Source organism: Panthera uncia, chromosome B1 (assembly GCF_023721935.1).
Source record: "Panthera uncia isolate 11264 chromosome B1, Puncia_PCG_1.0, whole genome shotgun sequence".
Classification (NCBI taxonomy): Eukaryota; Metazoa; Chordata; class Mammalia; order Carnivora; family Felidae; genus Panthera; species Panthera uncia.
Genome location: NC_064811.1, coordinates 126,468,822 through 126,482,914, shown reverse-complemented (window position 1 = coordinate 126,482,914; position 14,093 = coordinate 126,468,822). Strand labels below are relative to the sequence as shown.

The 14,093-nt window shown below is 46.1% G+C and overlaps 1 protein-coding gene across 1 annotated transcript in view; it reads right to left on the bottom strand.

The window, feature by feature from the left end:
- Window positions 1-5,137: 5,137 nt before the first annotated feature.
- Window positions 5,138-14,093, bottom strand: part of FHIP1A (FHF complex subunit HOOK interacting protein 1A) — a 245,077-nt gene continuing 236,121 nt past the window's right edge. Inside the window, exons 12-13 of the mRNA XM_049632271.1 lie at window positions 13,925-14,063; window positions 5,138-7,321 (exon numbers count right to left, since the gene is read on the bottom strand). Of these exons, the coding sequence (XP_049488228.1) occupies window positions 7,068-7,321; window positions 13,925-14,063 (393 nt within the window). The 3' untranslated portion in view covers window positions 5,138-7,067. The remainder of the gene's footprint in view (window positions 7,322-13,924; window positions 14,064-14,093) is intronic.

Here is a 14,093-nt window from a genome sequence, read left to right as displayed (position 1 = left end):
TATACGGAAATATCACATAAAAAATTAACTTACATGTCAAAGATTGTGCAGCTGACAAGGACCCCCGCCCATCCCACCCTCAGGCCGAAAAAAGATTAAAACAAAAAAATGTAACATTAAATTGATTTGTTTTCCCCGGAAAGAATAAGATTATAAACTAGTACATCAAAATCTTGACCTTTAGCAGTAATTGTGGTGCAGTTAACAACCTCTCCGTGAAGGCTGGGTCGCCTTCACCCCTGTTCTCGTGACAGTAATGCAGCTTCTGTGTAACGCACTGGAGCACCCCTGTGTGCGCCACGTGCCTTTGTTACCTCTGACTCACGGTGCTCAAAGACCACTTTCACAAATGCTGTCTTGTAACGTGTCAAACCGTGGCATAAGAGAACAGACTCTTCGGAGGCTCTGATTTTACACTGGATTCTCCAGCGTACCAAGAAGAGTCCAAGCATTGCCGTCATGAACGGTGGCAGCTGGGGAACCAGAGAGAAGCAGACCTTCCCCATCGCCAGGGTGACCATGAGTGGTGCCCCAGGTGCTGGCAGTTGCTCAGGACTTCCCTAAGCATCCCCCTTACCCAGCCAAAAGAGCAGGGACAGAAAGGAAACCAGACAAGCAAGAAGAGGTAAGGTTTTTAAAAAATTGTGACAGAATGAGTGGCTCAGAATTGTGCGAGAACATGTTACCTCACGCGGCAACCACGTGCCTGCTCCGCACGCATTCTGTTCCAACACTGACGACCTACTGGACCTAGAAGTAGAATATTTTCTTTTCTAGAGAGAGAGGCTGAGTCCAACTTCTCTCTGCACTTTGCAAGTCTGAATTACAAATGGGGCAGGACAGCCTGAGCCTGGATTCTGGCAGGATGGTTTTCTCAGGAATAATACGGTTCAGTTTTGTCTTAAAAACTCCATTTTCACCAAAGGTCTGGCTTCTGGGTTATCAAACGTTACAAAAGATGATACTGGAGGATCTTTCCGGACCCTTTTAAATCAAGGCCTTGCTAAAATGGGTGATGGGGGTGGGGAGGCAGCCGGATGAAGACAAATCACCAAAATTATGTCCAGTGTAGACTGTATTATGGACTGATCGTTTCTAGAGAAAAATGCCATGGAGACACCTGATCTTTATAGTGCCGTCTACCTCGGACAATTGCCCATGGTCTTGAATGCCCACTTCTGAAATCCTGAGAATTAGACTGCTAATAGAAAAAGTAAAATCAAAACACAGCTCAGATTATTACTTGGAACCTGACTATATATTCAAAAGACCTGTTTGCGTGACAGAGTCAGAAACTCACAAAGTATGGCTCTACTCATAAACAGGTCTCAAGTACAGTTTTAAATACATCTTTGCATGAGTGAGAATTTAGTCTGCTTCGTTGCTGTTCCAACGAAAATCTCATGAAGATGTGTGAGTTGATGTCATGTGAAGCCATTGCCATCTGTCATTGGAATCCACACACCTGTAGGCTGGGAGGGAAATGTGCTGGAAAACTGGCTCATCCGCAGGATGGCATGAACCAACTGGACCTGGTCATGCCCAAACCATGTGTTCTGTTGGTTGACAAGGAAGTTGGTTGGTTGGTTGGCTGGCTGGTTCTGGCAGAAAGTTAGGAAGCTCAGCCTCAACACTTAGCATGGTACCTGGCACAGAGTAACTTTAGTGAATGCTGATTAAGTTTATAAAACCAAATTAGCGGACAGCCTTTTAGGATGAGAGGCTGGTGCTGCCAACAAGTAGGCTTTGAATTCTGGACGTGAGTCTAGGAAGGAGCTTCTTGACTGTCCAGGCATATGTACCAAGGTGAACTTCTGTTCCTGTCTCTCAAAGTATACATGCCCCAGAAAAAAAGAAGCTAATCATTATTTATAACAAGTTTAGCATGTTTTAGCTGAGCTTACACACACACACACCTCTTTTCTAATTATTGCTTATCTGCAAGAAGGCTATGAAATTTTTGAAAGTACACACCCTCTTGGAGCTTTGAGTTAATTCAATACACAGCTTATGGGAATAACCCACAATTCATACTGTGTTTTTCGTTTCTACTGAATTTGCTGCATTTCAAGGACTCTACCGAGTGTTGCGGGGGGAAAACACTAAGTCTATCTCAAAGGTCATGTTATTTACCCGTTACCAAAAGCAGCGTGGAAATGGCTGCCATGCTTCTCTGGCAGATTTCAGACAAATGTATTCATGGATTATTTGAACACGGATGACCCTAAATTGAAAGGTGGTAGAATGTGATTGAAATCCTCTCTCCTTGCCTCCCTTAATCAAATAATTTAGCAAAAAGCATTTAAGATCAACACTAAATTCCCCCTTAAAATATCTCCAGGCCAAAAAGGGGCCTTGTTACAAGCCTTTTGCAGACTCGTCCCAATAAAAAGTCCGTAGACACACTCAGAAGCACAGACTTCTGCAGCCTCAGCTCCGTGAAATTTATAATCTGGCCTGAGAGCTTCCATCACCCTTGTCAGGTTCTGAAATGACATAGTAAATCTAAGCTCCCCAAAAGATGCCTGAAATACATATCGAATGCATACTGACAGAGCTTATTGGCAGTCTTGTAACCTGTGTGGCTGACAGTGAGTTAGGTTTACTCACATGTCATAAGACAGGAACAAAATTCACAATAACCCAATGGGATGGGAAGGGTCAGTCCTAGCCAAAATCATCATCTGTCTTCATATCCAAAGTGCAGAGCCAAAGAACTGAAGACTTACGCCACCCCCGCCCCCAACCTTGTCCCTGTCTTCTTCCCCATAGAACGTCACCAAAAACCTTTCACGAAAGCCCTGTTTATCCAGTTAACGAGCTGCCAGGATAATCTGTCCTCCAAAACAAGTAATGGCCTAATAAATGCCTGAACGTGGGGAGGATTTACTGAGGCAAAATTATCCTGAAAACAATTCTTAGTCTTCTGAGAGCTCTTCCTAAAGCATTAGGTTTATGATGGTCATTCAAAAGGGAAAAAAAGAGTCCACTCCATTTTCTTAAAATGTTTCCTCAATGATGTGATTTAAGGGTGGAGTATACACTGGTCTGACAGTGTTCTAAGCTGTGATTTGATGGAGAATTAGTGCCGCGTGATTTATAGAATGATGGCTGAAGCGAGAGGGGCCTGAGAATATCTTCTCAATGACTTAAAGCTGGTGTGGCCTCAGCCCCCAGAGGACCGCTGCCTCCAGGAAAAGCCAACACTGCAGAGCTGGCTGAGCTTCGCAGCAAGCCACAAATTACACTGGTCTGGGCCAGTGGCTTGAAGTAGCACGTGCAGTAATAGCTGTCCTGCAATAAAGCGTTTCATAAAAATGGCAAGCTTGACAGCCACTTCCGTAAACACAGGACTGGTAATGAGCAATTAAACTGAACTGCCCTTGAGAGCCATAGCTGATGCTGCACATCCTTAACCTCACACCAGTGACACGGCCCACCCCAGCCAGGGCAGCGCTTCCCTTACGAACCTAGACATGCCAGATCCCAATTCCGAATGAGCGGTGCTTCCACGGCACAGAACCTCCAACCAGATCTGGACGTCAACCCACGTGACCGTGGCATCCCAGCCGATTCAGAGACCATTTTCAACCCTGAGTACCACTGGCCGCCCAAACTGAACAGGCAACCCAAATATTCTCATATCCTGTTTCTGCTCTCCCCATAATTCCATAGCTCTGTGAGGTCTTTCTTAATGGACTGAAAACCAACAATTACGTATGACCTAAATCAAAGGCACTTGCTGAGCAAAAGATACTCCCAAGGACCCAAAAAAGAACTGAATGCATCCTCCCTACATGTGACAGAGACCTCAGTTCCAAGCCATCAATACGTCAAAGTATTTTCCAAGCCAGTACTGGGTAAAGAGGGGAAAATTCCATAATTCCTTTAAATACTGAGGAAAGGAAGTTATCTATTAATAAAGGAAATTACATCTCTTTAATTGGTTACTCTGGCACCCCCCTTTCATGGCTGGGAAATTGTAGTTTGTACCCCAAAAGCTGTACGTTAGCCTAAATTCACCTGGAATTTGTTTATAATTTTTAAAATTTAGTTGGTCGTTTCTAAAGATCTATTTTAAATATCCCAGTGCACACATATACTTTGAATCATAAAATTTACTCCATCTGGAACTTTACCTCAGACCCTGCATTGGGAATTGAAAGGCATGTGTGATGTTCCAGGAATCTTCAAGTTGTTTTCACTGCCCAGGACCATCAGGCTAGACACAGAGACTCCGGTCTCAGGCCTGCAGCAAAGGGTTTGTGCCCACTGTGCCTGCCAACGGGTAGCACAGCATCTGAGTGGGAGCCTGTCGTATGGAGCAGGGACCACACTCTTGGACCACATTTTAAAGCACGCCAAATATCTTTACAAATTTTCCCTACATTACAAAAAAGAATTTCTGCAGGCCCCACCGACTACTTTATGATTTTTACCATGATTTTTTCCCACCAAGGAATTACCATTGTCACCCACCTACGGTACAGTGTCTCCATATCTTCCTAGATCAAAGTTCATTCCTCCAACCCCCCCCCCCCCCCCCCCCGCCCCCGCCATATTTGCTCTTCTCTTATTTATAGCCTCAGGACTCTGCTGTTTTTCCTCTGGTATGTCCACACTATTGCCACAACCATCCTTACCTAAGCTACCTGGCTGTTTCACTCCACCGTGTGGATTTTCCAGTTCTCTATAATGCATTTCCAAGTCAGATTTCTGACTTCATTTTGAAAACCCCTGAACACAATACTGTGGAGGAGGCCTATAATGGATGCAGAAAGATGAACCAGTTTCCAATTCCAAATAGGGTTATCATGTGAGTTTGCTACCGGCACCCCACCACGGGAGCTAATTTTACTGTCTCCCACCCCCGACACTGATCACCTCTGCCCTCCTTTAAGGTAAGTCTAGTTCAGTACCTGTTTTTAAAAATGCTAAGAGGCACAAAAGCAATCTCTTTCCGAAAGGGCACCCTCTACACAGGGGACTACAGTGGTCTATAATAAAGCAATATGGACTGAAGAATCAGCACCATCACCAGATAATGGAGAGAAGTGTAAATCAAGCCAAAAAGCCAATGAATATACTTTCCAGGTATGACTGCAGCATTTTCTGAACCTGTTCAGTCCAAACTGGGAGGTAAATACTTGTCCAAAACGAAGCTAGAGGATAATAAATTACAGCTTACATTCCATCTTCCTGTTCCTCTTTCTTAATCTACCTTGAGCCACCTTCTTTTCCAGTGGAGACCTGGGGGTTTGCGAATACAAGGCTGTGCCAGGAAGCCAGGCCAGTCCGCTGGGCCTCATACATTCCTGCGGCTGTACCACAGCTGGGCAAACCATTTTCCAAGACAGACAAATGGGAAGTCAGAAACATACAACAGGTCGACATCTTTGGTTTCTTGCTTAGACCTAGAAACACTGTGAGGCTGGCTGCTGAGAGCCTCCTTGCCCAGGCCAGGTCTCCTGGGGTCCACATTCCATGGGCTGGCTAGCTCTCAATACAAAGCTGCTTCAAGATCCGTGAAACACTGAAGGGCAGCCTCTGCTCTGCAAGGTCTCAGATGGGATTCTTTCCTTCACTGCCCTCCTCTGCTACGGGCCTGATTAAAATCATACCAGTCCTCCTGAGGCACAACCGCCAGACCTGTGGCTGCCCCCAGGGCTCAGCAGCGATGCCCACGAAGAAAACAAGAACTGGGAAGAACTGGGACTTCCCGTTTCCCCCCAAACAGAGAGGCCCACCCTTGTTATGTGCTCCTCCCCTGCTCAAAACAGAGGGGCGTTGGACTGAATGTCCACAAATATCAGCTGTTCATGGTCTCGTTTTTAGCAGTTATTGTGTGTGTTTCTCCCTCTTTGGTGGTTTAAAGAGACGGTGGCGCTAAGTATAATTATGCCTGGAGCAGGCTGCAAAGCAGCACAGAGGCACTAATACATCGTGTGGGGGCTTCTAATGAACCCCATTACTCAGAAGGCAGCATTTCTGTGTGTAGTGAGTCACCAGCAGGCACTTGGCTTCGCAGGGCTTCCTGTGACCCGTCTGCATTTACATTCCAGGTCCCAAAGTGTACAGTGCTTGTTTCTCTACAAAGTGCAACATATTAGAAAAAGCAAACAGGATCTAAAATAATTGCCAATGTTTTTATAGATTTCATTTAGTTCACCTTTATCCTTTCCCCTGCCCCATACTCCTCCCTACCCCCCCCAAAACCCACTGTGAAATAGCTTCACAAAATCTTTTATAAAACACAAAACAATGATACCCGAGTATATGATACCCCACTTTCTCCATCAGATCAAACTTCTAAAAACCAATGTAACGGTTTGCCTATGTAGATTTCATTTTGTGCAAATCTTACTAAAATAAGACTATTTCCAGTGTTTAGGAAGTGATACACTGATTAAAGAAAGCTCTCAAGCAACAAGAAAATTTTCCTGCATTCCAAATTATCCACAACCACATCTGACTTCCCAGGCAAACAGCTGAAACCAATGAATTTGCCTGCAACATAAGGCAACACATGTTGGGCAGAGTGCTAATCTTGGAAGTAAGATGCAAAGGGACACATGATACATGCTTGTGTGATAGAGGAAAGCAGGGCCCCATCTTTATTCTTCCCTTTTAGAAAAGGGAAACCAAAATGCAGAAGGCAACAGGAACAGATGTTCATTCATGTGCTATTTGAAGAGCTGAGCCTTCTAACCCGGGGTACTTCCAGAAATCATGGAACCCCAGTATTTGCTTGGTGTGATCTAAGCTCTAACCTGCAAGATAAGTGACTCAAAGGGATGGGAGAATACCAAAAAATTGAGGAGTAAAAAAGAAAAGAAAACCTGCCCAAGGAGTTACCAGCTTATGAGACTTACATTCTAGAGGAGGTGGAAAGACCCGGCTAGAGAAAGAGGAGGTACACAGAAAATTTCCCTCCCCACAAATCAAGTATTGTCAGGAAGTATCAAAGTAGAAATTTTTGTAAGCAGCTTTGCATTTAACATTCAGTCAAGACGCTAAAACCTTAAAAACAAGAACCTCTATTAAAAAAAAAAAAAAAAAAAAAAAAACTAACAACAGGAGTCCTCAAAGTCACCCAGGATCTTGTAGCACAGAATGGAGTGTTCCTGGGCCAAGGCAGCCAGTTCCTTCAGGAACTCTGGGAAGAGGGCAGCGGCCAGCATGGTGTTCCTCACTGGCAGGGGCAGGCTTGGGGGCACCCCAGCCACCTTGGCTCTGTTTGTCAGGAAGGGCTGAAGCACTCTTGGGGGACCATCCAAAAGGTTCTTGCCAATTCCTGTCCTGGAAGCATCCTGAATGGGATCTGAAAGCAGAAAGAGAACTGTCAGGGCGACCCTCCACAGACCTTTATGTCCACCCTCTTAAGTATGTGTGTTTGAGGGGAGGGGGCTGGTGGACTGTCTAGTCATGGGTTCAGTTCCTAGAACCGAAGTCCGAAGACACAGCCCTTGAACATGTACCTTCTCCGCCCTGTGGCGCACACACACACGTGGCTGGGTTGCTGCCCAGCAGATAACCTCCAGCACAAGGTATGTGATGGCGAGAGTTTTATCCAAAATCCTGTGTAAGGAACTTCGTGCAGCAATTGTGGCAACCCTCCATGCCCAGGACATGGTGAAGGGAAAAAATGAAAAAGGTGTCTCCTGCCACTGCATCCTACCAAGTGAAGACTTAACTCACCACGTGTTATCTGGGGGCGTCCAGAGGCTCCACCTGCTCCCCTGGTGTTGGGGGAACCATCCTACCTTTACCAATTAAAGCAGAGCTGCAGGAGGCAAGCTGGGCTAACCAAGCCACTCCACGCTCTCTGTAGCTCGGCCTCGAGGGCTCCCTGAGGACCCCCCAGCTCCTGGCTGGGATCTCCAGCCTTTTTTGAAGAACAGAATGGAAGAAGCCTTTTAAAGGTTGGAAATAACGGAGAGGAAGCTGGGTGCTAGGAAGACCGACCAGATTGGGAACTTCCCACCACCATGGGCATCTAGTGGCAGCAAGTGGCTTAGAAGCCTCCATCTAAGAAGGGTTTTCAGGGGTTTCAATCTCAGCTTCAGTAACACGGGTCCAGGATGAGATGAGCCCAAACTTGAACATATTCAAATGATTTGCATTTCCACATCAAATCAGTTTTACTAATTAAAATGGTTCAACTTTCCCCACTATTTAATTCTTAAATATCTCCAGCCTTCATATATTTATAGGAATTATTTATGCGTCCGTCTGCCCCTACTCAAATAGGCTCACTACTCTTTATAAATCATTATATTCAAGTTCTTCATTATTTTGGCTGCTTTTTAGAATTCAGTCCCATTTTTCAACACTTCTCAGAGTGTCGCTTAACTACAGTACTAAAAATTCTTGACATTTATAGTACTTTCCACATCTCACTACTATAGTCTTTAGTGTGAAAAAAAAATCCTCTGCTTTACTGCTTTAAATATCTTTTAGATTAGAGTTTATCACACTTCATTCCATGAAGAACTGGAAAAGTTGTAGAGGATCTGTCTGCTGCCACCTTTCAGCAGAAACACACAACACATCCGGACAAGAAAGGACAAAAGTATTGAGATAGCTGAGGTCCGTGGCCAGCCTTGGAGACCGCCCTCTGGGACCCCCACGGGAGTCCTCCAGCACCGCAGCTCTTCAAAGGGTCCAGCAAAACTCACAAAGGAAGCTGGCCTGGCTACAAGTGAGAAATGGGACACCCATAGGCAGTAATCCCAGGCCAAGACCTGCACTATCCATGGAATTCTCTTCCCCATATCTCTGCTCCTCTAGATCTCACTAGCCTCAAGAGACCCCAGTGCAGTGGTTAAGAAGAGCACACACTCTGCCACTTAGTGGCTGAGTGACATCAGGGAGGTTGCTTTACCTCTCTGTACTTTAATGTCCTCATGTGTCAAAAGCTCACAGAGTTGTAAGGATTAAGTGAGTCAATAGGAAACTCAACCCCCAGAACATAAATAATCCAATTAAATATGGGCAAAAGACCTGAATAATGAGACCACAATGAAATCTCACTTTGCAACTGTCTGCATGGCTAAAATCAGAAACAAGAAATGACAAGTGTTGGCGAGGGTGTGGAGAAAAAGGAACCCTATTGCACTGTTTGGTGGGAATGCAAAGTGGTGCAGCTACTGTGTAAAACAGTATGGAGGTTCCTCAATAAAATTAAAAATAGAATTATCGTATGATCCAGTAATTCTACTTCTGGGTATTTACCCAAAAAGAACAAAAACACTAATCTGAAAGATCTATGCAGCCCTCTACTGCATCATTATTTACAAGAGCCAAGACACAGAAGTAACCTAAATGTCCATCAATGGATGAGTGGATAAGAAGATATAGTACATATATAATGGAATATTACTCAGCCATAAAAAAGAACGAGCTCTTGCCTTTTGCAACAACGTGGACGAACCTGGAGAGTATTCTGCTAAGTGAAATAAGTCAGACAGAAAAAGACAAATGCCATATGATTTCACTTACATGTGAAATTTAAGAAACAACACAAATGAACAAAGAAAAACAAAAAACAGACTCTTAAATATAGAGAACAAACTGATGGTCACCAGAGGAGGGATGGGTAGGGAGACGGGTGAAACAGATGAAGAGGATTAAGAGGTATAAACTTCTAGTTATAAGACAAAAAGTAAGGCAGAGGGAATAAAGTCAATAACACTGTAATGATGTTGTTTGGTGACAGGTGGTGACTACACTCACCATGATGAGCACTGAGTAGTGCACAGAATTGTTGAATCAATGTTGTACACTGAAAACTAATATTGTATGTTAATTATACCTCAATAAATCAACAAACAAGAGGTAAAAAAAAAAAAAAAATGAGCCAGTAGGCATAATGTACACAGGGACCTCTTGATGGGTCATCCATCATATCATCAGCAATTCAGCTGCCACTGACTTCACAGACTTCCTGTTTCCTGCCCCAAAAGTTGTTCCCTGCTCTAGCCTCCCACCCCATTTTATTAACCAGCAAAGGCCAATGTGGCCCTTTAACCTTGTATTGTTTGTTTTTCCTCCTCTATCAGACCTTGAGTTTTCTGAGAGCTGAGCCCCTAGGCGATGTGTCCTTCACAACACCCAACCCACCTTCTTATTCATAGCAGAAGCTAATAAACATTCGCTGAATGAACGAATGAGGGAAGGAACTGACCAACAACAGCTCTTCCCTACAACTGACCTCCCTGGATGGTTCATTTTCCTCATCTCCATCTTTCTCTTTCAAATTCACTCCTCCTTCCTCCCAAAAAAAGGGTTTTTGTGGTTCATTATTCTAGCTTCATCCACGAATTCAAAAAGTGTCATGACTTTAAAAAAGTGTCATCACCAAGGCTCATTTACCCACTTGAATCCGAGAATCAAAATTGTCTTCACTAATAAGGCAGCAGCAGGAGCGTGCCCAGTGAGGGAGACCTAAGATTTGCAGGGAAACCCTCCCAGCAGGCTGTGCTGTTAGCACGGGAGTGGCCTCTCAGGGTGTCACAAAGCTCCATCAAGCTCTCAGTTCAAAAGCAAGGAGAACCAAGTTGTGATTCCTACCTGGCAACTAGCTTATCATATAACGTCTCTGTTTCCTTTTCTGTAAAATGGAAATACCACCCACCTGACCTCCCTCCCTCCCAGAACTCATGATCAGTTGAAGGACTCTGAAGATAACTAAATACAAGCAAATACAACCTCTGTGGTTTGGAAAGTATTTGAGGGGAAGTGGCTGATCCCAGAGATCAACAGTCTCAAGGATGACAAAGTGACAGCTGGCATAGGAAGTCTGTCCCTATTTGAAGCCATTAGTGAGGAGGCTCGTTTTTTTGTTTTTTATTTTTTTTTAATGTTCTTATTTATATTCGAGAGGGAGAGAAAGTGCAAATGGGGGAGGGGCATAAAGAGAGGGAGACATAGAATCCGAAGAAGGATCCAGGCTCTGAGCTGTCAGCACAGAGCCCAACACGGGGCTCGACCCACGAACTGTGAGATCATGACCTGAGCCAAAGTCGGACGCTTAACTGGCTGAGCCACCCAGGCGCCCCTTTGGCTCGTTTTTTACAGGGCTGTCAGGAGGCCAAGGGAGTAGAGCACCTGCATGATGGGGGAACTCGCTGCAGGCACCCGAGTTCCACCCATCATCAGAGGACTCAGCAAGCACGCACAAGCACCTGAAGAAAAAGGCAGGGAAGAAGAGAAGTATAAATAAATGTCAGAATCGGGAGTGGTTTTCTGAAATGCTGCCCTGGGTCTGAAAAGCTGCAACAGACGGTTTTCAAGACTAATACTGGCAAGATTTAAAAGTCAGGTGAGAAATCCGTTACAGGCTCCCCCCACCCACCACGTCCACAGTGCTAGACAAAGTACACAGCTCACAAACATGGAAAACCCCAGTGTCTGGCCCATTACCATGACGCTCGAGCTCCTGGATTCAACTCATTTATAGGCAATCGCATCACACTCAATGCTTTGGTGGTCAGCTTTGTGCAAGGGGACAGACACCTTTCTCATTCTGTGAGAAAGTTTAGAGACTTTTTAAGTTGAGAGGAGGGTGTCACTTTGCCAATATGAAAGAAGTTGGAAAGTTTACCTGAACAATTCTGTTAAAGGAAAAGTCTTCTTCCCCGAGAGAAGCTTCTCACAAGTCAAAGCCCCCTGAACATTACAGACCTTAGAAAGCATCAATTATGGCTCATTTGACAACTGTATGTGGTGAGAACAAGTTCCCCTGGGCACATACCTGGCATCCACAGCCAAGAAACAGTCCAGGACATAGCACAAGGTGTGAGTGATCCCCGCCACTCCCCACCCCACCACCCCTCACCTGGAGTGTGTGGGTCAAGGAAAGCCTAGGAAGCCAGTCAGCGTCTGTGCCCTGGGCTCCACACACTGGGCAAGACAGGCTCAGGCACCTGAGCCTCATGACCCTGGCGGACTACTCCAGGCACCTAATTTCGGTTGCCTTATACGAAAATGAAGCCAGTAGTATCCTTCTCACCCACTGCACCGTGCTATCTGAAAACAAGATTGCCTCGGAAAGCACGTTACAAATTGAAAACTACAAATGAAGACCAAGCATGGAGTGTAATGTAAGAAGAGGCATGCCACCTTCCATCTACAGATTGTAAAAATGCCCACAATTCTTGTAGCCCTTGCCATGGAGAGGTGGAAGTTTGGCTCCATTCTTGAACCTGGGCTGGCCCCATGACTTGCATTGCCCAACAGAATGTAGCAGAATTGACCTTGTTTGGGTCCCGAGACAGAGCCTCAAAAGATTTTGTACAATCCTGCTCTCGTTCTTGCAAACCTACAGCCGTGATGTTGACGAGCCGGGGCGAACCCTCTGGATGATGAGCAATACAGACCGCCACGATCCCCGTCACCCCAGCCGGAAACCATTACCCATATGAGTGAGGCCATCCCAGACATCCAGCCACCCGCTGATGGCCACACATAAGCAAGTCCAGGCAAAATCAGCCGAGGCTGGCCCAGATCAGAAAACCCGGGCAACCACACAGACTCGTGAGCACTCATAAATGACTTTCTCTTAAACCACTGAGTTGCTGCAGTGGTTTGTTACTGAACAAAAGCTAATGCTCACAGGGTGAGCTACAGAGGTGTGCTCCGGGTTCAGGAGGAACACAACTAACAGACCAGTAGTCCAGGAGCTAGGAGAGGCCACGCGGGCCCACAGCCCACCTTTCCACAGAGACGTGGGGGCTACTCCCCCTCCGTGAATGGCCCGGCCCAGCCTGGACTACTCTTCTCTAGGGCCAAAGCTTGGAGCCTGCCCCCTCATCTCCCAGTGGCACAGGCCCACCTGTCTTTCAAAGTCTGCCTTGCAGTGCCCTGAAGGCTCTTCACAGTCAGAGCTCTACAGCCAAAAGGACTTGAGATAGAAAACAAATTCTTCATTTAAAAGTCAAGGAACAGGAGGCTCAGTGAGGCCCAGTGACCAAGAGGAAATAGCTACACAGAGACAAGGTCAAGCCATCAGAGTTCTGGAATCTTTCAGCTCCCTTTACAGGTTTAAAAGTTGCCCCAAGTTACATTTCTGCCTCTCACTCTCAATCTTGTTTCTGATCGCACGCCTTTAGCCGGAAACTGGGAGCCCCACGCTCTCCACTGTTCACCGGCCACAAGGAAGCCTGGCTTGTCCGGGTCGTGTGATGAGCAAAAGCCAGTGTAATATGGGGCATTTACTAGTTTGCACTCATCTCGGCCTAAATCTTGGCTCAGAATACAACTGGCCATCAAACCCGTCCAGCCTGAGCTGAAGCGAGGCAAAGCAGAGGTGCTCCCCAGGCCTGGCCGGCCCGCAGGACCATCCTGGGCTCTCCTGCTCCGCTCCGACCACCACCCTCCCCCCGCCTGGCACCACTAGAGCTGACGAAAAGGCACTACTCTCAGAAACTTGAGGCTGAGCAGAAGCTTTCCTTCTCCCAGTCCAAATGAATCGTTTTTACCTTCCAGAGCCCTAAAGCACATTTATTTGGGGCCTAAGCGTCTCTGAAAACATAATAAAGAGAACAGATGCCCTCCTCAGGGCAGGACTGGCCAAAAAATGGCTCAGGGTGTGCACATAATGCCTCTTTCTGGCCCACACACGCCAAGTTATTTATTCTAGCCAAGCAACAACACGCAGCACTCCTCCCTGACCACTATCGGGGAGGCAAGCAAATGTCCTACTAAGCCCTCCCAGCCGGGAGCAGGCCAGGTGCAAGCAGGGGAGACTTTTCTTTAGGTTGCAGAATGCGAAGAGGCGGCTCTCCCCTGTTGGGGAAAATGAAGATGTATTTAGATGCTTTTAAGGCCCAGGAGCCAGCACAGCATCTGTGAGCCCAAGTCAGGAGGCTGGGGAAACGGAAGAACAGTTGGAGGAGAGACACAGAGGAGACACGTGACTTACCTTTGGTTAGTGACTCAGGGGTCATGTCAGACATGTCCACTCGGAAAAGCAGGTATTGCTGGGCTTGTATGAGGAGCCCCGGGAAGTCTCTCTCCACAGAAGCAAACTGCTCAATCTTGTTTTTCACAGATGCAAGGACCTGTCAAAAGCGACATTAATGATGTGAATG